Raw genomic sequence first — 25,958 nt, forward strand, 5'->3', positions numbered from 1 at the left:
TACTATTGTTAAAACAGCAGTCTCCCCTCTTAAACCAGAGCACCCAGCAACAGCTGAAAGATACATAAAATCTTTACTCTTTGGCATCTAGAACTTCAAAGTTATTTCTGACAATTTCAGATGATGTGGGTTGGGCTCTTGTACCAGCTTTATCTGTTGTTGTGAGGAACGTAAGTCTTTCCTTAGGAATGGAGAAAGAACTAACCAGCCATTAAGGTAGGACTTCCAGAAAAGATTATTCAGTCCTGGGGAAAGTGAGAAGGAAACTCAAAATAACCTCACTTTGATTTTGTTCAGCATAAGATGGGGTGGAGAGAAATTCTGAATAGCTTTCAAGATTCTGTTATTTTACCTGAACCATCAAGAGGATTCCTGGATTCCTGGCATGCCTTTTTCTTGACCAATCAGCCTTTCTTGCCAACTTGAAAGACTGATTGGTGTCATTCTGCTCTGGTCCTCTCAAGAATTGTGCTCTATCAGTGATCTTTTAGAACTGTATAGTTGCTCTGGAGCAGTATTGTAGATATTTTATTCAACTGTTCTCACTGATTTAATACAAGGTTGAAATAAAAATATTTCTCTCCTCTGGAAAGGTGGATCATACATACCATTCTGATAACATCTGTATATTCTTTTTGCAATTGCTAAGCACCAGGATCTGGCTATCTCCTAAAGTTAACACACCTTGAAGTGTGCAAGATAGTGAGTTCAATTCCCAATAGAGGGTTATAATCCCATGGAATAAGATCAGGTTACTCCTGTCTAATGAGTTTTAATACAGTAGGACAGAAATGGATGTAGTGTCTCTTGGTATCGATGTACAATGTATAGTCCTCAACTTATGACCACAATTGAGCCCAAAATTTATGTGTGAGGAATTTGTTAAGTGAACTTTGCCCCATTTTACGACTTTCCTTGCCACATTTTTAAAGTCGCATTTGTTAAGAATCACTGAAGTTGTTAAACTAGTAACACGGTTGTTAAGTGAATCTGACTTCACCATTGACTTTACTTATCAGAAGCTCACAAAGGGACACTCCAACTGTAATAACTATGAGTCAGTTGCCAAGTGGTCGCATTTTGATCATGTGACCATGGGGATGCTTGTAAGTGTGAAAAAATGGTCATAAGTGACTTTTTTCAGTGCCTGTACTGGAATGATGGGGGGAAGCCCCTCTCCCCTCCCACACTGGTCACCTGTATAAAGAGAGGAAATAAAAGGAAGATAATGTGCTCACTTTGTGATTCCATTTTTACAAAAAAATTATTTGAGTCTCGGTAGTCTGGGCTGCTGGAGAAGGAACCTAAGATAAAGTCTAAAGATGATGGGCAATGCCTTGCAGGTAGCTCTACCCTTTTCTTCCTGCAGCATCTCAATTGGCAGATTTTACCTGCTGGCTGGAGACGGGGGGGGGGGGGCGGGGGAGGCAGCAAAATTAGAAATCAACAAATCACTTTATCTTCACATGCGAAATCAAAACAATGCCAATTAGCCACCTGTCATAACAGACTACACAAGGATGAGGACAGCAAATGGAATCCTTAGTAGTTCATTAGTTCAAGGCAAAATTAATAGCACTTGGATAAGACAGTGGAGAAATGCCCCATGTTTTTGTTGTTCTGAAGGAGGCAGTGAATCAAACATGGGCAAATTTCAGTTTTCATTTACAGACTTAAGAGAATTCCATTACACATGGAATGAAAGGTAGAAAAATCAACTATCCCTCCTCTTTTAGAAGGCAGTACATTCAGAAAAAAATCATTATTACTAATACATGAGTGAATGAAATGTACACAGCCTGCTTTTCATTTCAAGTATTGCAATGCAATATAGTCAGCGTGAGATATTCCCAGATCATCATAATTCAGCATTGTGAAAATTAATTAGATCAGAATTAATTAGATCAGAAAGAAAATACAAAACCTTGGACAAGTCACTAGATGGGAGTGGTCTGCTATGAATAAAGAATGCTGTCCCCAAATTTTAGAGTTGATTATGAGAGAGTTCAAAGTAATCTTGGTCACAAGAGGATTTTAAAGACAAAAATGATGACTTCATGAATATAGACTTAAGTATAAGGGAAGGCTTAGTTAAACACCCTATTTATAGGGAGCAAGATTGTAAACCTTAACACTACACAAAAACCCCTAGAAATAAAAACTCCAATGCAAATTCCGGGGTATCTATTCCATCTATTGCTACTTTCGTCAAGGGTGGCTCAGTGGCTAAGATGCTGAGCTTGTCGATCAGAAAGATTGACATTTCGGTGGTTCAAACCCTAGCACCACGTAACCAAGTGAGTTCCCATTACTTGTCCCAGCTTCTGCAAACCTAGCAGTTCGAAAGCATGTAAAAATGCAAGTAGAAAAATAGGAACCACCTTTGTTGGGAAGGTAACAGCATTCTGTGTGGCTCTGGCATTTAATCATGCCAATCACATAACCACAGAGATGTCTTTGGACAGTGCTGGCTCTTCGGCTTTGAAACGGAGATGAGCACTACCCCCTAGTGTCAGGAATGACTAGCATGCATGTGTGAGGGGAACCTTTACCGTTACCTTACTTTCGTCAGAGAAGATTCTCAGTCATCCAGGTTGAATTGTCTGGAAGTTTAAGTCACGACAACTGGACTTATTTGTTGGTTTGAGACTTTTCGCTGCCCATCCAAGCAGGTTCTTCAGTCTGAACATATTGATTAGGGGAATCTGAATAAGGCGAGAATAGTTGGAATGTGTCTAAAATCCTTAGGGATTATTTCTTTATCAACTTCAGCCCCCCCCCCCCCCAAACTGCTTGGCAATATGTCAGTGAAGATACTCAATCATCCAGGTAGAATTGTCTGCTAACATCTGCTAATATCGCAAACCAACAAGAAAATAAGTGCAATTGCCATGACTCAATTTATTGCTACTGAAACAAGTTGGACTACAGCTTCTTCCAAGTGTTCTTCTGAGGCCCTTGCACAGGTGGAAATGCCCTTCCTCAATGCTTCCCCCCCTTTTTTTCTTATTCTAGTTTCTATAATTCTTCTGGCAAGAGACCCAAGCCATCCCCCCTGCTACCTTAGTACTAAAGCCATTCAAAGGTATTCAGTGGTATCATCAGAGCAAAGTTTGAACCATAAAGAATGATTTCAAATTTCAAGTTCATCCGCATATCCTGTGACCACAGATGCATTTGGAAGCAACATTTGTATTCTATTACATTGGTAATAACTAAAAGCTTCAAGCTCTCTTTTCATAGGTGTCATGGGGGAGGGAAAACCCTTCTGTTATAAGTGCTTTAAGGTTTTATGTATACTTACTGTTGCCATAGCTTTATCACTGGAAAACTGTAATTGGCTTTTAAAAAAAGATTTATTAGTGTAGTAAACATTGTAAAAGTTGAGACCTGAAAGGATTAGAGACCCTAAATCTGATATGTCAATCAAAACTCACTTCGCAATATAAGCAGGGAATAAAACCATGGGAAAATCAAACACAATTCAGCCAATCAGGAGTGGATAAAGGTCCTCTTTTAGGTAACCTTTTAGAAAGAGGAAGGGGCAGCTCCATTTTGTCTTTGTTTCTTTTTTTCTCTCTTGGAAAGAATTGGAGATTGGTCTGGCTGTAAGCCAAGTAAGTCAAATTCCAAATCCCTAAGCATCTTAGGTGAGAAATTCAAGAAAAATACAGCAATATAGGGAAGACTGAAGCTAGATGTACATTATAACTTTGGATTGTATTTGAGCTATGGGCCTTATCTTGTCTACTTATGTGTGTATATGCATACATTACCTTTCTTAAGGAACAAGCATCTATGTAAACCTCCCAAAAGTCAAAATGTTATTTACTTCCCTTTCTTCCATTGCCTTTCAGATTCCATTTATTCTTTTAATCTTGATACACGCAGTAAAGAATTGTATTTCTGAGAAAATGAGCACACTGATACAGAGCTTAATCGTTCCATCACCGTCTCCCCTTCATTCTGTCATTCTAATAGGAGGGAACTCCAACCGCAACAAAATTGTCAAACTACAGCATATAAACACAAGGAAACCCCACACTCACTTGCACTGACGTTACCTAGTTGGGTAATAAAATGTCTACAAGCAAGCATCCATTCTCAGAGATTACCAAATGCTCCATGGTCATCATTTGGCCTGCTTAGTTAGCTGAAGAGAAAAGCAGGGCAAGAGGTCTGCCAATTTCCTCCTCCCAAGTAAAGCAGTGCAAAAACAGATTTATTCTTTGGAATAGCAAAGTAGATGTAGTGACAGCCGAGGTGGGTGGATATTCCAAGACGACCTTCAAGGGACCCAGAGAATCTAGTCCACCAATGTTGTGCATGGACTTCTGTAAGCAAATGCGGTTACAACTGTGGTCAAAGAATGTTTTAGAATCTTTTTTTCTGGAGATTCTGTGGGGGCTTATTTCTGAATAGACATGATAGGATTACACTGTAAATTATCACTGAAGCACCTTGATTGCAAGGCTTAATTAGATGAATTTTTGAAATGCTTTCTATTCCCCCCCCCCCAAGAAGTGATAGCATGTTGACTGAGTAATAATTAATCAAAGGAATTAAAGAACAAGAAATGATAATTCTGTTATTGGAAAATATCAAATCTGAAAGAAAATTACTCATGTGATCATTTTTAAAGTTTATCCATTTTCATAATTTGCTATAAATAATGAAAACTGTTGTAATTACATAACAATTACAAAGGGAAGAAATTATAGTGATTTTGTTTATAAATAAAGGAGCTCTATACTAAATATTTATTTGTAAATAAATATTCAGCACATATACCTCAGTGCAATGATGTCCTACATCACACAAGTTGTACTGCATTGACATTCTTCTAAATCAGAATATCTGTGCATTCAATAAATACATTTACATGTTGGGGACACCATGTGTGTGTGTGAGAGAGGGGGGGGACCTTTTTGTGTGCTATGCAACATGCAACACTGACCCATGGCTTTCTCATTCTTCCTCCTATGTACATCTCCTGTGTATTCCATTGGGAGATTAATCTGTTTTCTAGATTTATAATTACTGGTACATGATTTATTCTTTTTCTTCCTGTAACTATTATCCTTTCATTTTTGTTTCTTTCACCCATTTCTGTTTTTCTTACTAGGAACATTTTTCTTATGTTCGTTTTTCCTAAGATTCAATCTTGACTGTAGCAAAAAAAAAAAATCTCCTATTTGGACCCACTTATCATCCTCTTATTGTCCATCAGTTATATCATTCATCTTGAACAATCAAATCAGTCATTTGATTCCATTTGTATGCATTAATTCACTTTTGCTGGAATCATGTATTTGAAACAAAAAGACCTTTAATTCTCCTTGGATTGCAGAAATTTGTATTTTGTAATATATATTTTGAGTTTTTCATTTAATATTCAACTGGAACCTTTATTTCCATACAAATATTTGGCAGGTCCGCTCCAGAAGACCATCTAAATTGAGATCTATTGCATTCTTTCTATTTCAGTTAGTTTCACAAGCACATGCTTATGATCATATTTCTTTCATTTCATTTGTTGATTCATACTTTTTATTATTTACACTCCTTGCGTTTGAAGATTCAATTTTCCATATATCAGAATTGGGATCATACATACTTACCTCTCCTTTATCCTGGTCAATATGGGTTTCATATGATGCTATATGGCAAGGAATAAGTAGAGTATTTGCTGGTAACATTAAAAAAAATACCAATCAGTTTGACCAATATGCATGACCCAAATTCAGTTTTGTTCAAGTATAATTACACTGTTCTATATATGATAGGATCTTGAATACATAGGAAGAACCTTACAACCCTAGGCACTGCTGCTTATATTCTTCCAACAAGGTGCTTGTAGTAGACTTCATACTCAGAAACTAACTTGCAAAGAAGAATAAACAAAGAATATTATGTACATTATATATTGCTAATAAATAAACACAAATATTCATGTGTTTTTGTTATAAATATTTTTTCTCCCTGCAGTTGATGGGGTGTGTGTATATAAATGCTTGGTTAATAAAGATACTGAATATTGCCGTGTAGGAAAAGAATCCATTTTGATAACACTTGGTTACAACAGCGCCTTACTACAATTCACATCACATTCTGGTAAGTGGCTAGATATTTTATATCTACAGCTACAGTGATAGTCAAAGATTCTCGGTGTTAGATTTGTTAGACCAACTTGCTACTCACTATTTGATTGAGGACTGATTGAGGTAAAATGGGCAGGGAGTGAAGAATGATCTGGTGCTTTGGTCCTTATTTGACATTCTGAAGAACCTACTGCTTCAAGCTTTTAAAAATCAAGTTGGACTTATCCTACTCCCAAGTTTGTTTAATTTGATAATTCATTGATTGTATATGTTTAATCTTTGCTGATGTTTGTAGGGAGTTTATATCTTTCAAAACAATTCAAATAATGGTGATATTAAAGCCTAACTTAAGTCACTTACACACACAAACATACACATACACCAAAAGTTTACAGTCCTCTAATTGTTTATAACAGAATATTTGTGGTGATTTATTTGAGAATTGCATCATTCTATATTGAGACTTACTGTGATTTAAGTTTTCCATCTCCTGTTTCTTTTCTCTTTATTTTGACAACTGTTAGTCTGAACTGAATTCATGCAGAGGATTGTTATATTCCAGCATCCGGTTTCTACCATTTAGACAGCAGTAAATCATACGTAGTGTTTTCTGCTTCCTGTTTAACATGTGTGCAACATCTGAATAGCATAAAGATGGCAATAAAATAGGTTTTTAGTGTGTCTAATATATGAGTTAGTTTTTTTGCAAGGTAAAGCTATCCGTCTAGAACAATTTAAGTAATAGAAGTGCAGCCTACCATCTACTAACTGTACACTTTCCCACAATAGTCTAAATGTTCAGCATTTAGCAATTACATAGCAATTTCTATGTAAATACCTGCTTCAGAAATTTTATGGGAATAAAAATATAAGTGGGCAGATGGAACTATACATTTATCTTGCCTTGATATCCAGAGGTTATTGATGGATGTTACTTATCTCTGTCTTCTGAAGAAAAACATTGAACTAGTCCTGTCACCAACAGAAGGGAAGGGAAGGTCAGTTTTAGTTTTTGCATATTTAGAGACACCAGGAAGCAACAAGTGCAATTTCTGCTGCTTTCAATTCAGTTCAGTTCAATGATATTTATTTGGCCCACCACCCGCAAAATTTAAAAGAATAAAACAAACAAAAACAGGGTGAAACAAATAAATATAATAGTGTACTAAGAACTTGATAAATAAATCACAGAATATAACATTCACTCCTCTATTACTATGTTAATACAGTTGTTACCTGGGTGATAAATCTAAAACATCAATAGGGTATAAAAATAAATAATAATTTGCTATTGCTTTCAATAATTCCCTCAGGACTAAGTTACAAAGACTGATTAGAGTGAATGACTGAAAAGGGGATGCACATTGATAGATGAGAGGAAATGTCTCTCCTTTCTTGATCCTGCTCATAGGATTCCCTTGATGGAACTTCTGATTATGAGTTACATAGTACTTCCTGCTACCAATACCACCTTCTCACAGAAAGAAAATGCCTTGGCTCAGCTCTTTCCCTCTTATGCTACCCGAGGGCCAGTAGGTTTTTTAAGATTCAGAGACAATATGGGTAATCCTTATTTAGTAACTGCCTCGTTTAGCAAAACTTACATCAGTAATAAAAAAAGGAGCTTTTGACAAATCTTTGGCTTCATAACCTTCACAGGTTTCTAAAGCAAAGGTAGATCATAAGCCCAGTCACAGAACCACTTCACTTAATGGCTAAGTTGCCAGTACCAATTGTGGCTGTTAAATGAGGATTCGCTGTAGGTCAAACCAGGGTGAAACACCCAAAAGGATTTTCTTAAGTAAATATTAAGAGAGTTATAGAGGGGAAAAATGTGTCTTTCCAAATTGCCAAAGGCTCCAGAAATTGGTGCAGGCAATCTTGCTGCAGCCAGTACTGGAACTATAGTCTACTCAGAGATCCAAACTACTTTTGCCACTTCTTTGTCACTTTTCTTTAGCTGTAGAGAGTATAAATACCTGGTTTGATGGCATTTGATGGTATCAGTGCCTCAGTGAAGTTCAGACAGTTGATCTTCTGCTACAGATATTTTAAATAAGCCATTGTCTCTAGAGACAATACCTGAAGATGTATGACTGATAGTACTTCTTGTCAATACAGGTAGTCCTCGACTTGTGACCAAAATTGAGCCCAAAATTTCTGTTGCTAAGCAAGATGGTTGTTAGGTAAATTTTGCCCCATCTTACCACCTTTCTTTCGACAGTTGTTATGTGAATCACTGCAGTTGTTAAGTTAGTAATATGGTGGTACAGGTTAAGTGAATATGGCTTCCCCATTGACTTTACTTGTCAAAAGGTTGCAAAGACCCTGGGGTGGATGTCATCAATACATGCCAATGGCCAAGTGTCCAAATGTTGATCACGTGACCATAGGGAATGCTTCAGTGGTCATCAGTATGAAAAACAGTCATAAGTCCCTTTTTTTCAGTGACATTGTAACCTCAAACAGTTACTAATTGAATGATTGAAAGCCGAGGATTATTGTAGGTTAAAAATTGAGACAGTTGATCTTTGCAAAGAATATTTTAATGGGCAGCATTATTTCTAATTGCAATGATTGTTGCTCCTCCTCCTGCTCTCATTAGGGAGTGCTTGCTGCAGATAATCTACTTCTACCTAGGCCCTCCTAAACTTTTTGAACTGTTCAAAAAATGTGGGAAAATACAATTTCATTAAAAGAATCAGCAGTTGAGGTATTTTAAGGGCGGAAATGCGTAGAAAAGAGCAGATGATATAATTTCTATCTACAGCAGTGTTTCTCAACCTTGGCGACTTTAAGCTGTGCTGGCTGGGGGATTCTGGGTGTTGAAGTCCACAGGACTTAAAATTGCCAAGGTTGAAAAACACTGACCTACAGCTATGGCATATTTTACTGGAATTTTGAATTATCTCTTGTGCAGAATAAAGACCAACTTGATAATAATTCAGTTACCTTTCTTACATTTGTGTTCCCTGCCTGCTTTGGTTTTGTGTTTAATGTTCCTATACTTTAACTTTATTCATTCTTTTCCAGAATATAACATGTTTTCAAATACACTGAACAGCTGTAGGAATATAAATAAGGAACATTCTGTATTCAGTCAGAGAACAGAAGACTCCTCTGCATCTCAGTATTTTCAGGTAAAGAACTGTTGTTTTGTAATATGTTCCATATTTCCCAGGGGGATTAGGGTAACCTGTTGCAGAAAAAAAGAAAATTCTGGTAGCAACATAAATGTCTAACTAATGCATGCAAAAAACTTATGCCATAATCAGTTTTTTTTTAAAATTTCAGTGGCTATGGCTTTTTCATCACCAATATTCTCCAGGTTTATTGCAATTTAGGGCACTATCTTGGGTTTCTGCAGAAAAGACTTTATTCTTATTTTGTATATTGCTATAGGCAAATTGTAGCAGCTACATTTCTCCTCTTTTCTTTCTAGTTTTATGGATGCTTATCTCAACAACAAAATATGATGCAGGATTTTGTAAGGACAGCTACATATCACAGAGCAATACTTCAGAATCATACAGATTTTAAAGATAAGGTAAGCTTTACCTTTCTGCTCAGTTTCAAATATCTATATGTATTTTCTTACAAAGTTGGCCTTTACATTAGATCGGCCAGCCACAGCTGATGGGGCAGATTGGATCCAGAAGGAGCTTTGGTGTGGTTGCAGAAATTCTGCAACACACTGTCGGTTAAAACTGTGATGGCTGCCTGAAATGCAAGAATAGCTGCAGCCTCTGTTCCCATGGATCCCGGAGCTCTCCATGGTTCATGCATGAGCTAAGGCACATGACGAGAGTGAACAGATGCCTAGTGCACTGCTGGTGAATGACAAAAAGGGAGGATGCTCAAGAACAAGCTAGAGCCTCTATTAGAGCCTTCCTCATGGCGATAAGGGCCCCACTCTTATTATGTGTGCAGATAGCTGCCCAGCAGACCTGTTTCGGGTTACTTGGCCCCTCCTTGGAGGGAGTAATTCTGGGATTCACCTGCAGGCTGACTGGGAAATGTAGAGCAAATTTGGTGCATCTGCCTCAGGTTGAGTGATATCATCCAAGTAACTGGAGTGTTAGGGGCCTGAATTGGTCACGGTAACCTTTGGCTCAATCCTAGCAAATCTGAGTGGTTTGAGGTATTTGGGCCTTTCAGGCTGCAGGTTATTCCCCCTTTGGTTCTGGGTGGAGTGGCATTGTCCCAGTGGATGCCAGTGCACAATCTGGGAGTGCCTCTTGGATCCATAACTTCTGCTGAAAAAGCAGGTAGCAGCTGTGGCTAAGAGGGCTTTTGCACACCTTTGCATTGTGCAACAGTTGTGCCCATTCCTGGATCAGAACATTCTGTTGATGGCCACTCATGATGTCTTGACTTGTCCAAGTACCCAGTATGGGTTACTGCAACGTGCTCTACACGGGGGGGGGTGGTGGTCCTTAAAAAGCATTCTGAAGCTTCAGCTGATAAATGGTGTCAAGTACTCAACACATGTAACATCACTGCTTTGTGAGCTGCATTGGTTGCCAGTGAGTTTCCGAGCGCAATTCAAAGTGCTGGCTTGGGACCAGGTTACCTGAGGGACCAGCTTCTCCCAGTTATTTCTACCCATCTGATCCAGTCTAGCTGGATGGGTCTGTTCTAGAACTTGTCAGCCAAGGAATATTGACTGGTGGACACTAGGAGGCATGCCTTTTCTGTTGTAGTGCCTGTCCTCAGGGACATTGTCCCTTCAGAGATTAGGATGATTCTGGCCCTGTTTCATCAGGCCTTGAAGTCCTGATTATGTGACCAGGTCTGGTGTCCCAGGTGTATGAAGGGCCCTATTTACTGGTCATTTAAACGTTTGGTGATTCCTGGTCTCATTTAATATTAACAACATAATTTTTCTTGATTGCTGTATATATTTATTTATTGGATTGCATTTTTAATTAGTCTTAACACTGCTTAGCTAGTTTCTTTTCAGAGTTTCATTGCTAAGGCTCTGCATGTGTGTGGGAGAAACAAAATGACATTGCCTTATATTTTTCTACACGAAAGAGTTTAGTGGCTTTCTGACCTCGTAGAAAAAGTGCCACAACAATAATAGCTACATTTGTTTCTGTACATTAGATCAGTTAGAGCTGTGAGATCAATGCCAGAGCGCGCTGATGTGAGACATTTTCATTATAGAAATGATTTGTCTCTTCTGCCTTCTACTGTTTGCCTTTTCCATCTTTCTCTGATTTCAAACAGAGGCAACAAATTGTTGTTTTGCTAGAGTGCTCTGAAGCAAACATGCCCCCTATATACCTCCAGTCTGGCATTACTCTGCCCTCTCTTTGAATGTGGTGTTGGGAAAGCATAAATGCTGGAAATGTGGAGAAACTTCAGAAGTTTCAACATTGCTGGTCCTAACTCTCATGATGTATGCAGCCAGTGTATAACTGGGGAAGTTAATCCAAGAGATGAAAATCAGCTATTAACTGCAAAACTTTGAAATTGTTCAATAAATACTACTACTAATAGTAGTAGTACTACAAAATTTTTATTCAAGCACAATCTAGTAAAAGTGTTGGAGATGCTGGGTTTGATAAATCTGTATAACGTAATTTGTAGTAGTCCTTAAACTAGATGTTTTGATTGAAGGATTTACTCAGTGTCAGCTAATATATTTCTTACCTGTGTGACTTCGGTTAAACTTCTAACTCCAAACAAAATCAGCTAGGGTACAAAAGAAACACTGACTTAATAAGCAACAAACATTTAACAATATGGTATTTAAATATACTAAGTTTAATAGCAAATCTGGGATTAAATGTAGAACCTGAACTCTTAGGGATAGCATTATACCATTACTTCAGTTCTTTTTAAGGTAATGTATCTTAGCATTTATTTTCCCAAAATGAAACTGACTAGGACTATGGAAGGAAATAAACTAAGGCAAAGGTGCCCAACCCTTAGGCTGTGGCCCATTTCTGATCTGTGGCCCATTCAGAATTGGGATACATGAGTTCAACCACTGAACTAAGGCATTGAGGCAGGCAGGAAAAATAAGTAAATGTACACCCATGAGACATTCTCATTCTAATCTAATGCATCACAGCTGACTCAGGAAACATGAATGTAGGTAGCTCTTCAACTGATAAACTGATAAAAAAATAATAATTTAAAGTTCATTAGAATAAATGAGATTAATTAAGATCTTCAACTGATAAAAAATAATAATTTAAAGTCCATTAGAGTAAATGAGATTAATTAAGGTATGAACTTATTAGCTATCCAGAAGAGTGAGGTGACATATAAATATATCCATCCATATATACATAAATGTGCAGTATAGCCTTTATTTAGTTCCTTTGCTGGAACTGAGAGTGACAAATGCTGTCCACCTTAGCACAAGTCTGTTTTTTAATTATTATTAATCTGTAACAACTGTGTAGAGAGTTCTATTATTTTACCACTTTTGCTAAGTAGATTCTTAAAGTAATTTTTAAAAAAATAAATGCTTCCAACATTGCTTTTGATTTTAGGTAAGGAGTATATTTAATGGAATAAAATACTTTGAAAAGCATTTGCAAGATCTACCTAGTGTTAAGTCAATAATCCTACAGCATATGTGCTTGCTTTTCTTTCACACCTACATTAATACTTCTGCTAAGAAATAAAATAGCGAGAATAACTGTTGAATTCCCCTAAGAAAAAATAAATTACAATTTATGTGTAGGTTCTCCAAATTAATCTTACTAAAACCTTGTGATTTCAAGACTTGTTATTCACTTTTTTTGTACTATAGTTAATAAAACTTATGCAAAGAAATATGTTATGAATTTAATGCTATATTTTAATTTCATGAAGAAAACCTTAGCATTGTTTTAGTTAGGGGATCTTGATGATTGGCGATGTTGTATATAGTATTTATAAATATTTGAAAGCATTGATTGGCAGGAGGGTTTTAACCTGCTGGTAAGATTTGGCATATAAGTAAATGTTCACCCCCATCCATTTTTCTGTTTCAAGGTGGTCCTAGATGTTGGATGCGGATCAGGTATTCTTTCATTTTTCGCTGTGCAGGCTGGTGCTAGAAAAGTTTATGCTGTTGAAGCTAGCTCAGTGGCCAAGTATGCTGAGGTGAGTATGTTAGATTTGATGAGCAACTGCCTTTGTTTGCTTTGTTGTGTGTGTGTAGAAAACAAAGTATTTGTAGCTGAAATAACGGTGTGCAAATAATTTAGGTCCATTTTATTTCAGTGTTCCATCAGGACCGTGTCTTGAAGAGCATAATTCACTCTCAAGGTACATGTTAAATGAAAACATTTTGATTATTTCAGTGAAACCTGTTCTCACTTAAGCAACTACAAACTAGGACATTTAGAGGCCTGTGTGAAAATTGATGGCAGAGGCAGATTTAAGGGGATCACTATCCCTGCTGACAACTACAATGCATCCTCGCAATAGCCGCTTAATATTTGAGAAATGGGCCTATTCAGTATAATGCAAATGGGGCTGGAATCATTTCATAGATAAATTAATGACAAGGGATAAGAATTGAACGTACTACTGAAATTTAAAGTAAAGTAATGACTTTTGATTAGAACTATCTTTATTGACTACCATTCAATGACTTTTCCCCATATTGAAATACACTAAAACCTTTAGTAATTGAAACTCATCTCCTGTAAAAGGACTTAAATTAATTAGCAGCTTCTCTTATTCTTGAATGGATCCACAGTCAACCAGGAATATTGGACATATTTCAGGGAAAAGGAAGCAGGGTTCATTTCCTGCAATTTCTCTTGTTTCACTTCAAACACTGTACAGTAACAGCATGTGGAATATGCAAGTTACGCTGATATTATTTGCTGTCTGGCCAAGAATTGGATTAGCACCACAGGTCTAGACTACATGATTCGGAAAGGATTACGAATTCAGTGGATATCGCTTTCTCCTTCTCCCTTTCTCTGATTCCAGAGAAGAAGCTGTGTAATTTATGCAAAATAAATTCTAAAGCTGCTTAGACTCATTCAAATGTAATGTAACCTGTATTATAATTAAGATGTTGTGACTATTTCAGTAGCATGGTAAGCAGTGGTGGGTTTCAAATTTTTTTAGAACCTATTCTGTAGGTGTGGCCTGTTTTGTAGGAATGGCTTGACGGTCATGTGACTGGGTGGGCATGGCCAAGTTGGAAAATGTGGTGAAATTAACAATGCTCTTGCTTAGCAACCAAAATTTTGGGCTCAATTGTGATCATAAGTTCTCTCCCTCTCTCTCTCCCTCTATCCCTTCCTTCCTTCTTGTGTCTTTCTCCCCCACTTATTTTCTTTCTTTCTTTTCCTTCCTTCCTTCTTGTCTCTCTCTCTCTCTAACTTTCTTTCTTTCTCTTTCTTATTCTTTCTTTCTCTCTCTCTCTCATTCACACACACACCATTTCCCTCATGTCTGACACTGACAGCTCTCAAAGAGAAGGAAGGACTCCTGCCTTGGGAAGGGGTTGGACTAGATTACCTCCATCTTCCCTTGCATTCCTCTATGTTCTCTGTCCTATTTAGTCACAAATAGCCCCATTCACTTTAAAGTTGATCGCAAACTCCACTCACTCTGCACGCACCCTGGTCCCACCCAAGGAGGTGCGCTGTAGGGTGGGGGAAAGGGGGAAGTCTGTGGCTCCACATCTTTCTATCTTCTTCCCCGCCTTGGTTCTGTGGGTGGGAAGTGCTGCTGCTGAGGCGGTGCAAGGGTGGCGGTGGCACTGTCCGCTACCCACAGCGAGCCCAGAAGCAGTAACTGCCGCCCGCGCCACCATCACTTGCTCCCACTCAGGCCTTTGGCCAGGCACACAGAGGGGGAATGCGTGGCAACAGCAAGGGCAGCTGAGCAGGGGCAGCGCTTTGGTGGGCGAAGAAGAGCTGAGCTGAGAGGGGGAAAAAAGCTCTGTTGGGTGGGGAAGTGGGGTGGTTCACTCCATAGTGGGAGCCTTTTATTATTTTTTCTCTTCCCCTCACGAGAGGAGGAGCAACAGCCTGGTGTCCACTCCCAACCTGGCCTGCCTGAGGAACAGGAGCAGAGTTCGGCTGTTTAAAAAGCCCCATGTGGAACTCCTCTCCTGTCCATTCTTTTGCTGCTTGAACAGCCATGGAGGGCGCGCTCCCTTGCTTTGACAGCCCCCTTGTTTCCAATTGGGGGATGCATGGAGAGGGATGGAAAAGATGGATTTCTTCTCCCCCCCAATTGGAAATGAGGCGGCTGTCAAAGCAATGGAGCATGCCCCACGTGGCTTGTTCAAACAGAAGAATTAACAGGAGGGGAGGATTCATTGGACAAGCGAATGGACAAGCCAACGGGTGCATGCTGATCTCTCCTCTGACAGCCACCTTGTTTCCAATGAAGGGGGTGGGGAATCCATGCAATTTCCTACCTCTGCATAGATTCCCTGCCCTCCCTCTGCACGCCCGCCAGCAAAAACCTCCCGGAAGGCTTCTCCTGGTGGGAGAGCAGGGGGGAGGGGCAGGCCAGGGGAGGGACCATTCCGGTTCCGGGCCACCGGAAGCCCCGGTACAGGAAGGCACACCAAATTCTTTCAACCAGTATGGGTGTACCAGTCAGAACCGGCTGAAACCCACCTCTGACGGTAAGCATATTACAAACAAAATATTCATTTGAATGCATATATAATGAATGGCCAAGCCCACAATCTTTTTCATTTGCTCCAGCCAAGTTTGTAAGATTTACAAACAATTTCCAGAATGGAAAGATTTATCAAGCAGGAGAGTTAATACTACACCTACAAATGAGCAATGGCTGGAAACATGTGGAGTCAAAGGAGACAAATCCAGACTCTGCCACATAAGACAAAAAGGAATTTCCTAAGCAACTTTCTTCTCTAAAGAGAGAATAAAATAATTGTTTTGAAATCCAAGTTTTGTAGGAGAAAGAGGGAGAACTCTGTGAAAGAAACACCAAAAATACAGCGGAGAGGCTGACATAAGTGAACCTTACCATCTTCACTGAGTATCAAAAGTAAAATTTGACATTGTCAGCCCTCCCTAGTAAACCATGTATCCCAGAATAATATTGCAGGATCCAATCTGGGTTGGTCCCCGTGACTGATCCAGATTGGATCCTGTAGGGAAACGAATGAGCAATTTTACTTTATTGTAAGGTTACATTGATCAAATTCTTGGCAAGTTGAATGTACAAACTTCTCACCACCGCATTCAGCCATCTAATCAATTAGGGTGACAGCTTTACCCACAGCACACATGTCAAATGTATACTGGTACTGTAGTCCTCATTGAGCGACTGCCTTGTTTAGCAACCATTCATAGTTAGGATGGTGATGAAAAAGTAACTTTGCAACCAGTCCTCGCATTTTTAACCTTTGTATATCTGTCAAGCAAAGCTGAAGTAAGATTGTAAGAACAGTTATAGTTTAACTGCTCTCCTTAATGACCAAATTGTTAGTCCCAATTGTGGTTGCTAAATGCTTGTGCTAGACTTATAATAGGAGGTACAATATAATTCCCCCCACCCTTTTTTCAATCTTGTTGTCTTTGATTTGTCAGTACAGACTGTAGGATTCCCTATATGTCCCACATCCTGAGGTTAAAAGGTAAAGTATCACCTAGAACGCTATTCTAAGCAGAAGATTGGTGGCTGCTGTAAAATTACCAAGCATCTGTTCCAAAGCAGGAAGGCAGACCAGGAGAGTAGAGAGTCTTTGGGAGGGGAAACTGGAAATCTCCCATCTTTCACCCCATGGCCTCAGCCTTTACCACTACACTAGACCAATGTAAAGAAATTAACTTATCTTGTTTACCTATCTGGCTTTCAGATCTTCCTTGCATGACTTTGTTCTTGAATTATAGCTCAAGAAACACTCTTTACTTTATCTCAAATAAATGCTGCCAAATGGTACCTTTTTAAAAAAAGTATTAATGCAGCTTTTCCCAGTCTCTTACCTTCCTATGGTATGGGACTACAGATCTGTTTCACAGAGCTAAATTATATGGATATATTACAGCATGCCTTGTGATAAAAGGGCAGAGAAAGCTGGATGCTAGGATTAAAGCTGTACTTTTAAATTTGATATCAAAATAAATCCCACCGAACCTGCTTAGGTTCTGTTTACAAATTTAACTCAATTACAGTATAATTGGAATAGACCTTTTCAATATTGTGCCCCCAGGTTTAGCCAGGAGCATGTTCTACAGAAATAAAGAGAAGTTTTCAAATAGCTGTGTCCAGAATTCGGATTTAAATTACTTTTGCAAAGTCTGTAAAGAAATAATGTGATGTTAAGATGGATGAACTTTTATGGAGGGCACTTGTACAAACAGATGATGAGAGCAACCAGCATAAGGGAAATGTACTGTACAATATACGGGACAGGTCAACTACTGATGGGATCATTAGAAATAAAGAATTAGTCCTTGAGGAATACAGAGGTATTTGGCACACCAGGCTGGTGAAAGGGAGGCCTTTCTGGGAGATTTGGCAGCTGGGTTCCTTTTGAACAGAGGCCCAAAGAGAAGAAGCTCACACTCTTCCAGATGCTCGTTCCATATACCTTCAGGAAAGGTTTATTATTTAATGAACCAAATCAAGGGGTTTTTTTTCTATTTAAAAAATCGTGTTTTGGGAAAGACTGTTAGATCTGTATGGTTCCAAGAAATTTCCTGTTTCTTTAATAAGTTTGTATTCCTCTTTCTTCAAGATTTGTCTTAATATTATTATTAAAACAATAAATAAAAACATTGATATTAAACATTAAAACTCAGTGTTTTAATTCACTTTTAATTAAAGCATTTTAAAACTATTTGAAAGATTTCTGGCTGATGCTTAAAAGCTGAAGAATAGCCACAGATCATGCCTATCTGGATAAACTTTGAACTCCTGTTAGAATTTTTTGTAACTTTCTTTTCAACAAATAATATGGATGCTTAAAAAAGCCTTTTGAGGATGACCTCAGTAGATGTAAAGAATAGTACAATTTTTTTTAAGGCAACTGTGTTCTACACTGAGTTGGTCAGCCTTCTTCAACTTGGCCTCATCCAGATATATATATATAATGTTTTCTGAGGTTTTCGCGGGTGTTAGTATGTAGGTCTCTAGTTGTTCGGGTTTTCTCCCGCGTAGAATTGGAGATGTCTTGGCGACATTTCGACGAAGTCTCATTCGTCATCTTCAGGCGGCTTCAGACTACTTCAGGTTTGGTGTTTCCAGGAGTAGTGTGGTGAGTAGAGTAGTGTACTCCTGGAAACACCAAACCTGAAGTAGTCTGAAGCCGCCTGAAGATGACGAATGAGACTTCGTCGAAACGTCGCCAAGACATCTCCAATTCTACGCGGGAGAAAACCCGAACAACTAGAGACCTATATATATATATATATATATATATATATATATATGGTTTTAATAATTTGTATATGGCTCAGTGGCTAAGAAACTGAGGTTGTCGATCAGAAAGGTTGGCAGTTCGGCGGTTCAAATCTGTTATGCTGTGTAACAACTTGTCCCAGCTTCTGCCAACCTAGCAGTTTGAAAGCACAGAGAAAAATGCAAGTAGAAAAATAAGAACCACCTTTGGTGGGAAGGTAACAGCATTCCATGCATCTTCGGCATTTAGTCATGCCGGCCACATGACCATGGAGACTTCTTCAGACAACGTTGGCTCTTCGGCTTTGAAATGGAGATGAGCACCACCCCCTAGAGTCGGGAATGACTAGCATATATATGCGAGGGGAACCTTTACCTACTGTATATGGTTTTATGTTGTTTTAATTCTTGACTGGGAGCCGCCCAGAATTTGCTGTAAGACAGGTGTTTGTATAAATGTTTTAAATAAATACATACATTTGCTGACTGATAATTTAGTTTGATCTTAGATATTGCTGTCTTACTAAATTAATGGGAAAAGAATTACAAACAAAATTGAGTCAGCTCAGAGTTTGGGGCATCATGAATTCACAATAAGATTAAGACCTATAGATCTATGAACATGTGTCAGTATAATAATTCTGACTTTGGAGAATAGTGGAGTATTAAAAATTATAAGACTTGTACATTTTTGATATTGGGCTACTTTTATTTTCTTAGGTAAAAGCAGACACTTTTACTTATTTAATAACTTGATCCATTATAAGAAAAAAAAATCTGTCATGCTTTATAAGATCCTGGAACTAATCTAATGTCTTTCTTTCTACTATTTTGCTCACTTTAACCATGAAGTTAGTTTTTAAATAAAGTTTTCAACCTATTTTAAATTGTTTTCTTATTTTAATCTCCTGATATTAACTTTTTCTGTAAGCCGCCCAGAGTACTACGGGATTGGGCGGCATATAAATCTATTAAAAGTTAAAGTTAAAGCTATTAGACTATCTTAAGCTTAGTTTCTTTAAATTTGGATTTGAACAGGTGTGTGTGTGTGTGTGTCTCAATTCAAAGCAATCTTTTAATCTTTTCTTTAATGAATTTTATGGACATGCATGCTTTTAAATCATTCATCCCAATGTTCTTGTCTTCACTTGCAAAACCAGAAATGTGGTTAGAATTTAAGACAAGAAATTTAGTTCTAAATGATATTGCTGTAGTCTTGGTCTGAGAAGTGAAAAGTAATGCTGAAAGATACCCATAATCGGAACATTTTAGGACTTATTCACACTTTGCCATCTTAGAAATAGAAGGGTTTTCTCTATTTAATGTCCTCATAATACCCACCACTGTTACTTGAAAAAGCATTAGAAGTTCAGTCCTGTTTGGGAATTGTCCTGATGTCTTTCCGCAGCATGATCTTAAAAACCAGCCAGACTGTTGCTTAATGGACGGTGAGAAATCATCAGGATAGTACAACTTACTAAGGATACACAGCAAGCCAAACAACAGAAGCACCGGATGCCCGCAAGTGCTACATGAAGTTCGCAGCTTGCCAAACACAATCTTTTCCCTTTCTGTTCCAGAAATTAAAACAAATATGGGTACAGTAATTTAATATGACTGCAAGAAGATAACTTGAATAACCATTCACTATATTAGTGAGATAACAGATTCATCTGCTCTACTCAATTTTTGGTCTGTTTCATTCCTTTTAATGGAATTTTAATAATCACGCTCTGTAACCCACCTTAATCCAAAATAGTAGTTTAGACTTTGCCTCAAATTATAGAAAACATTTTGGAATATACTGATAATGGCTATATTTTGAAAAGATCTGAAAAACTGAAACAGAAAAGAGGAATTGGTAACATCACAAGTCCTTGGTATTTACTGTTGCTAATATCTGTATGACAATATTGCACAGAGTATAATTAAATCATCTTTAGAAATTATATAGTAGTCTTCTTGCAGGGATGATTCATTTCATGCACATTCATAAGCACATTATCACAGCAACTTTGTATTACTTAATTGTTGGATTAATGTACATCATTTCTGAGAAGCTAAGAGCTATGGTTGTAAAGGTTTGGATAAACTACTACTATTTACTTCAACCCTGTAGAATTACAATTAACAAAATATGCAGATAATTTTATTAGGATCTATTCAATAAACTGTCTTTTCATTTTTAATCCTAACTCTGCCATATTCATGGACAAATCTTTCATTAACCTGTTGCAAGAAATGCTTTCAATATAAAAATTTGGCAGTATAATGGTTTCAATACATAATACAGCTTCTGAGAACTAATTAGGAAAGAGATCAAATATTTCCATAAATTTACACTGTAGCAACAGAAGGCAAGAACTCTTTGGATTAATACAGTAGCTTTGCTTTCCTCCAACTACTGTGATTAGGTAAAGGGAAGAAATTCATGATTTATAACTGAATCATACTGGCCTTCTGCAGATTTACTAAAAAAATGGAACATGAAGGTTAATTAACATAAGTAAAAATAATTATATCTTTCATTCAGTGAAAACTTATTTCTAGGGAAGTGTTATATTGTACATGAGATTCTGGTGCCACCTTCTGTGTTAGTTATATTTTATATTAATTGTTTTACTGGTTATTAAAGATGTATTTTAATTATTCATTTTATTGTACACTGCCCAGAGTGATGTCAATGATATGGTTAGCTACATAAATTTGATAATAAATCTCTTAATTAATTTAACTTTGATTCCGACTTACTTAACAAACTGAGCATACAGTACGGAATGCAAAAACATGATGTATTAGTTATATCACTTTTGGGAAAAACAAATTCCATAAAAAAGATAAGTGAAGACAGCTGGGTAGAGTTCCACTAATCCATCAAATTGATATTTCATTAACTTATCTCTGAATCAACACAGCTAATACATATATTTATTTCTACTACTTCATTACTTTACAGATTTTAGTCCAGAGTAACAATGTGGCTGATAAGATCAGTGTTCTCTCAGGAAAAATTGAGGAAATCACCCTACCTGAAAGTGTAGATGTTATAGTTTCTGAGCCGATGGGTTACATGCTATTCAATGAAAGGATGCTGGAAAGTTACCTTCACTCCAAAAAATGGCTGAAGTCCAATGGTGAGTCTATACATTTGCAGGTTCTGAGGGCCTGAATTTCAGAGGCAGAACAGAAGCCTACATTTATGAAATATAGCCACTAGTAAGAGAGATGGCTTGCTTCCTTTCGGCACATGGTATTTACATATATTGCTTTTTTCCCCTCAAGTTTTCTTGATGCAACTAATAGATGAAATGATTCTTTCTTACCCAGCAACCTTGTCCTTAGTTTTAAGTCCAGATCCCAAGATTCGTTGTTCCCAGACTAGGTTAAAATCTTAACACAAGTCAACAAGGAGATCTACCAATCTCTTTCAGCCTTGGTTACACCAAAATATGGATCAATAGGAAGTAGAGGATTTTTTTAAAAAAAAAACTTGTGTAATACATGCAAGCTTTATCAATGAAGCATCACTTTAGAGAATATGTGGATTTATTTTATTTTATTAATTATTTATTTAGTGTAATTATGCATGATGAACAGAGGGGTTGAGTACAGTGTAGAAAATCAAGCTATTTAGGATGGTTTTCTGCTTTTTGTCAAGCCTTTTTTAAAGTTTTATTTTTTTTCTCATATACATTCACAAATACACATTCTCATAAGTACTATTGATATTTATGTGTTATCTTTTAACATTTATCACTCATCAAGCCTTTTCTAACCGACAACTTTTAATCTATGTTTTAAAGTGAATTTTTGGATTGGCCCAATTGTTCCATTTAAATGTGTCCTTTCTGTGGTTCTTTAAATTCCTAAAATTTAAATCCTATTTCAATAGCAATGTGCTAATGATATTTTTTCTTCATTTGTAAAATAAAGAGGGACAATAAGGATATATTTCTCTCTATATTATTTAATCTTAAGAGTTGCCTTTATATTGTAATATTACTAAAATGAAACAACTTATTCTGAATTAAACTGAGTTCAGTGATTTTCTTTAGACTAAAGAACTTTAGAATTTTAGTGTATAATCAATACCTTTTTGAAAGTAACATTAACTACTTTTCTCATCAAGCTACAAAAATGAATCAATTATTTTCCTAGCTAATAGTCATTAATTTAAAAGAAGTATGTTTTCTTTTAAATGTCCTATCTCTCTTCTATGTGCTAGTTCTCTATATTGTTAAGCTATTAAACAATTTACCAATTAAAATGCTTTCATCTGGTCATTCCCAAATATTGAGTTAAGCTTTTATTTAAGTGAAGGATGACTAATAGGCAGTATAAATCTGTAATGTCATAATTCAGTGGTACATTGCATTGAATTGGCATAAGGTTTGTAAAATGCTTTGTAGGCATTTGATAGTCCTTAATATTCTATTTTTTAATACTGACAATCTCTAACATTAGCTACAATAAATTCTTGAAAAAGTTGCCGGTAGATTAGTAATATTTATTATTACTTATTATTTATTATAAATTATATTTTGAATCTTCAGTTTAAGAAATATAATCCCATTTTTACAATAGTGGTGGATGAATTGGAATACATGCTTGCTTGCTTTTAATTTAAGGATTTTATTTAAGTGTCTAAGTGTTAATATGTTAAAATATGGATTATTTATCAGTTTGTGACAGTAAATTAGCATTATCATGTTAAGTATTCTCTTGTCAATAGATTTACTAAAATATGACCAAGAATTAAATTTAATATCTATTGTTAATTTACCCCCCAAAATATGGGATGGATAAATAATGCCTCTTGGATATTTCCACTAAATTTTTAAGGACTACATAGAAGATTTGAACTTTGCTACTGTATATTATCTTTTGTTCACCAGGAATGATGTTTCCAACATTTAGTGACATTCATTTGGCTCCTTTTTCCGATGAACAACTCTACATGGAACACTACTCCAGAGCCAATTTTTGGTAATAATTGTTTCACTTTTTTCACACAAAAAGGTGTTTTGCTTGGCAATTAAATAGGAATTTTCAAATGAAACAGCTGCTTGGAACCGTAAAGCAGTGGCGAATTATAGATGTCTAAAGTAACTGCAAAATACTTATTTTGTTGGTCTGCAATTGTAGCACTTAGAGTTGATTCTTAGGGCTATTGTTGTATTTATTTATATATCCTTACACATTTGTTTTAGAGGCCGGGAGAAGTTACAATCATATTATTTGTGCCAAAATTACAATACCGTGCAATGACTAAGTAATTTGATGCCTGGGTCACACTGCTATTCTCCATTTGATGCCTTCTTAGTTACAGGCAATAAATTCTTAGGAAAGCAGTGATTGTATGTTATGAGAATATTGCTTGCAAACAAACTGCTAATAATAACATAATTTGGTGGTCAAAGCAAAGAACTAGATGATAATAAGAAAAACATTTAGTGGCAGTGTTAAGTCAAGCATAATACTCTGTTGATTGAGTCACAGTACAAAAATCAAACGAATAAAAAGTATCAGGAAAAATGAGAACATGCCATGGTAATAATGCTGCTGAAAAAATAATTTTGTGGTAGCCATAAATCAGGAACAAGTAAGATAATTTATACTCTAATCACATGCTTTGGAAATGAACTCTAATAGTGAAGTTGGATTTGAAGATTGAATCTTCTCATTACAGGGCTTTAGCTAGGTTCATGTTAGAAGCTGAATGAATGTTGTCCATTGCCTTTTCCCAAAATACTACTTTGCTGCTTGGTGATGAAGAATTTTCCTTAAGGTAGGAAATGATATATGATATCATTGTGATGATATCAAATGATGATGAACATAGCAAAATCTAAGAATGGAACTAGACAATAGGAGAGAGAGCACCCGTGTCCTATAATTACTTCACTTCTGATATCATATCACAGTAATGGCGAACCTCTTCGACCCCGAGTGCCCAAACTGGAATGCGTGTGTGCATGCAGGAGCCCCAGAAACTGGGAAACTGGGAAGACCAGTGCATATGTCGGACACTTGGTTTTCTGATTTCTGGGGTGCGCATGCATGCCGGCCAGCTGGTCTTCACATGCCCCGGAGCACGGGAAGCCCAAAGACCAAGTGGCCGGCACCTGCATGCACAATGGCCAGCTGGTCTTTGGGTTTCCGGGCTCCAGCACGTGCGAAGATCAGCTGGTTGGCACGCATGCACCAGAAGAGCAGCTGGTGACGGTGTGCATGCCCATGAAGAGAGCTCTGTGGGCCACCTCTGGCATGCGTGCCTTGAGTTTGCCATCATGGTCATATCACATTTAAGTTGAATTCAGTGTGTCTTAGGGTTTCATCCCGTGGAACAAGTTCTCATCACCTTGTTACAAAATGAGGAATAAAGGTAGTCCTCGACTTACAACTGTTCATTTAGTGACCGTTCAAAGTTACAGCGGCACTGAAAAAAGTGACCTATGACCATTTTTCACACTTATGTCCATTGCAGCATCCCCATAATATATGATTTACATTTGGATGCTTGACAACTGGTTCATATTTATGACCGTTGCAGTGTCCCAGGTCATATGATCAGCTTTTGTGAACTTCTGGCAAGAAAAATCAGTGGGGGAACCAGATTCAGTTAACAACTGTGTGATTAACAACTGCAGTGATTCACTCAACAAATGTGGCAAGAAAAGTTGTAAAATGAGGCAAAACTCACTTTACAAATTTCTCATTAGCAACATAAATTCTGGGCTCAGTTGTGGTCGTAAGTCGAGGACTACCTGTACTTTAGCTGCAGTTCTATGCCTCATCTGGTTCTATGTTTCGGCTAAAATAATTTAGACTGATTCCATTTGGAGACACCACAATAAAGAAATGAATATGTTTGGATTACATTGAGGATCCAGTGCCTTGAGGATGACGCGGCTTCAATTGGTAGCTATCATCCCAAGTTTGGGAAATCACCAATAAGAGCATATGGCATAAAAATGAAAGTGTGAACGAAGGAGGGCACTGCTTGAATGTAACAATGTGCAGAGATTAGGGAAACTGTTCTGTTTTGAACATGAAATAAAGGTGGCATTTATTGCAAGAAAACAAAATGTTCAGAGAACATTAGTGAAATGAAGGGTTCCTTCATTTCAATCCTCAGCTACAAATATTCTCCTTTATTCTCCTTTATTGATTCCAGTCAGGGGTGAAATCCTTCCAGTTTGGCCAAACCGGTAGGGACGATTGTCCCTGGTTCTGTAAACTGGTAGTAAAAAAAAAAATCTGAGGATCGCATGACTCAGCTGTGATTTGAACCGGCAGGGGAAAAAAATGCTTTAAAAAGTGTAGGGGGGGGGAGTTTCTGACAATCACGTGGCTCACAGCTGATCCGCGCAATCGTCGGAACCTTTTCCCCTCACTTTTTAAAGCATTTTTTCCTGCCGGTTCAGGGAAATAGGCAGGAAAAAAATGCTTTAAAAAAAGGGGGGGGGAAGTTGGCCACACCCATCCAGTCACATGAACCCC

At 37.4% G+C, this 25,958-nt stretch overlaps 1 protein-coding gene across 1 annotated transcript in view; it reads left to right on the plus strand.

Annotated features, from left to right (window-relative positions):
- The window catches only part of LOC116505353 (histone-arginine methyltransferase CARM1-like), a 54,181-nt gene that overhangs the window by 13,033 nt on the left and 15,190 nt on the right, over nucleotides 1-25,958 (plus strand). Inside the window, exons 2-7 of the mRNA XM_032212536.1 lie at nucleotides 5,989-6,114; nucleotides 9,135-9,241; nucleotides 9,544-9,648; nucleotides 13,098-13,208; nucleotides 21,412-21,589; nucleotides 23,351-23,441. Of these exons, the coding sequence (XP_032068427.1) occupies nucleotides 5,989-6,114; nucleotides 9,135-9,241; nucleotides 9,544-9,648; nucleotides 13,098-13,208; nucleotides 21,412-21,589; nucleotides 23,351-23,441 (718 nt within the window). The remainder of the gene's footprint in view (nucleotides 1-5,988; nucleotides 6,115-9,134; nucleotides 9,242-9,543; nucleotides 9,649-13,097; nucleotides 13,209-21,411; nucleotides 21,590-23,350; nucleotides 23,442-25,958) is intronic.

This window comes from Thamnophis elegans, chromosome 3 (genome assembly GCF_009769535.1).
Source record: "Thamnophis elegans isolate rThaEle1 chromosome 3, rThaEle1.pri, whole genome shotgun sequence".
Classification (NCBI taxonomy): Eukaryota; Metazoa; Chordata; class Lepidosauria; order Squamata; family Colubridae; genus Thamnophis; species Thamnophis elegans.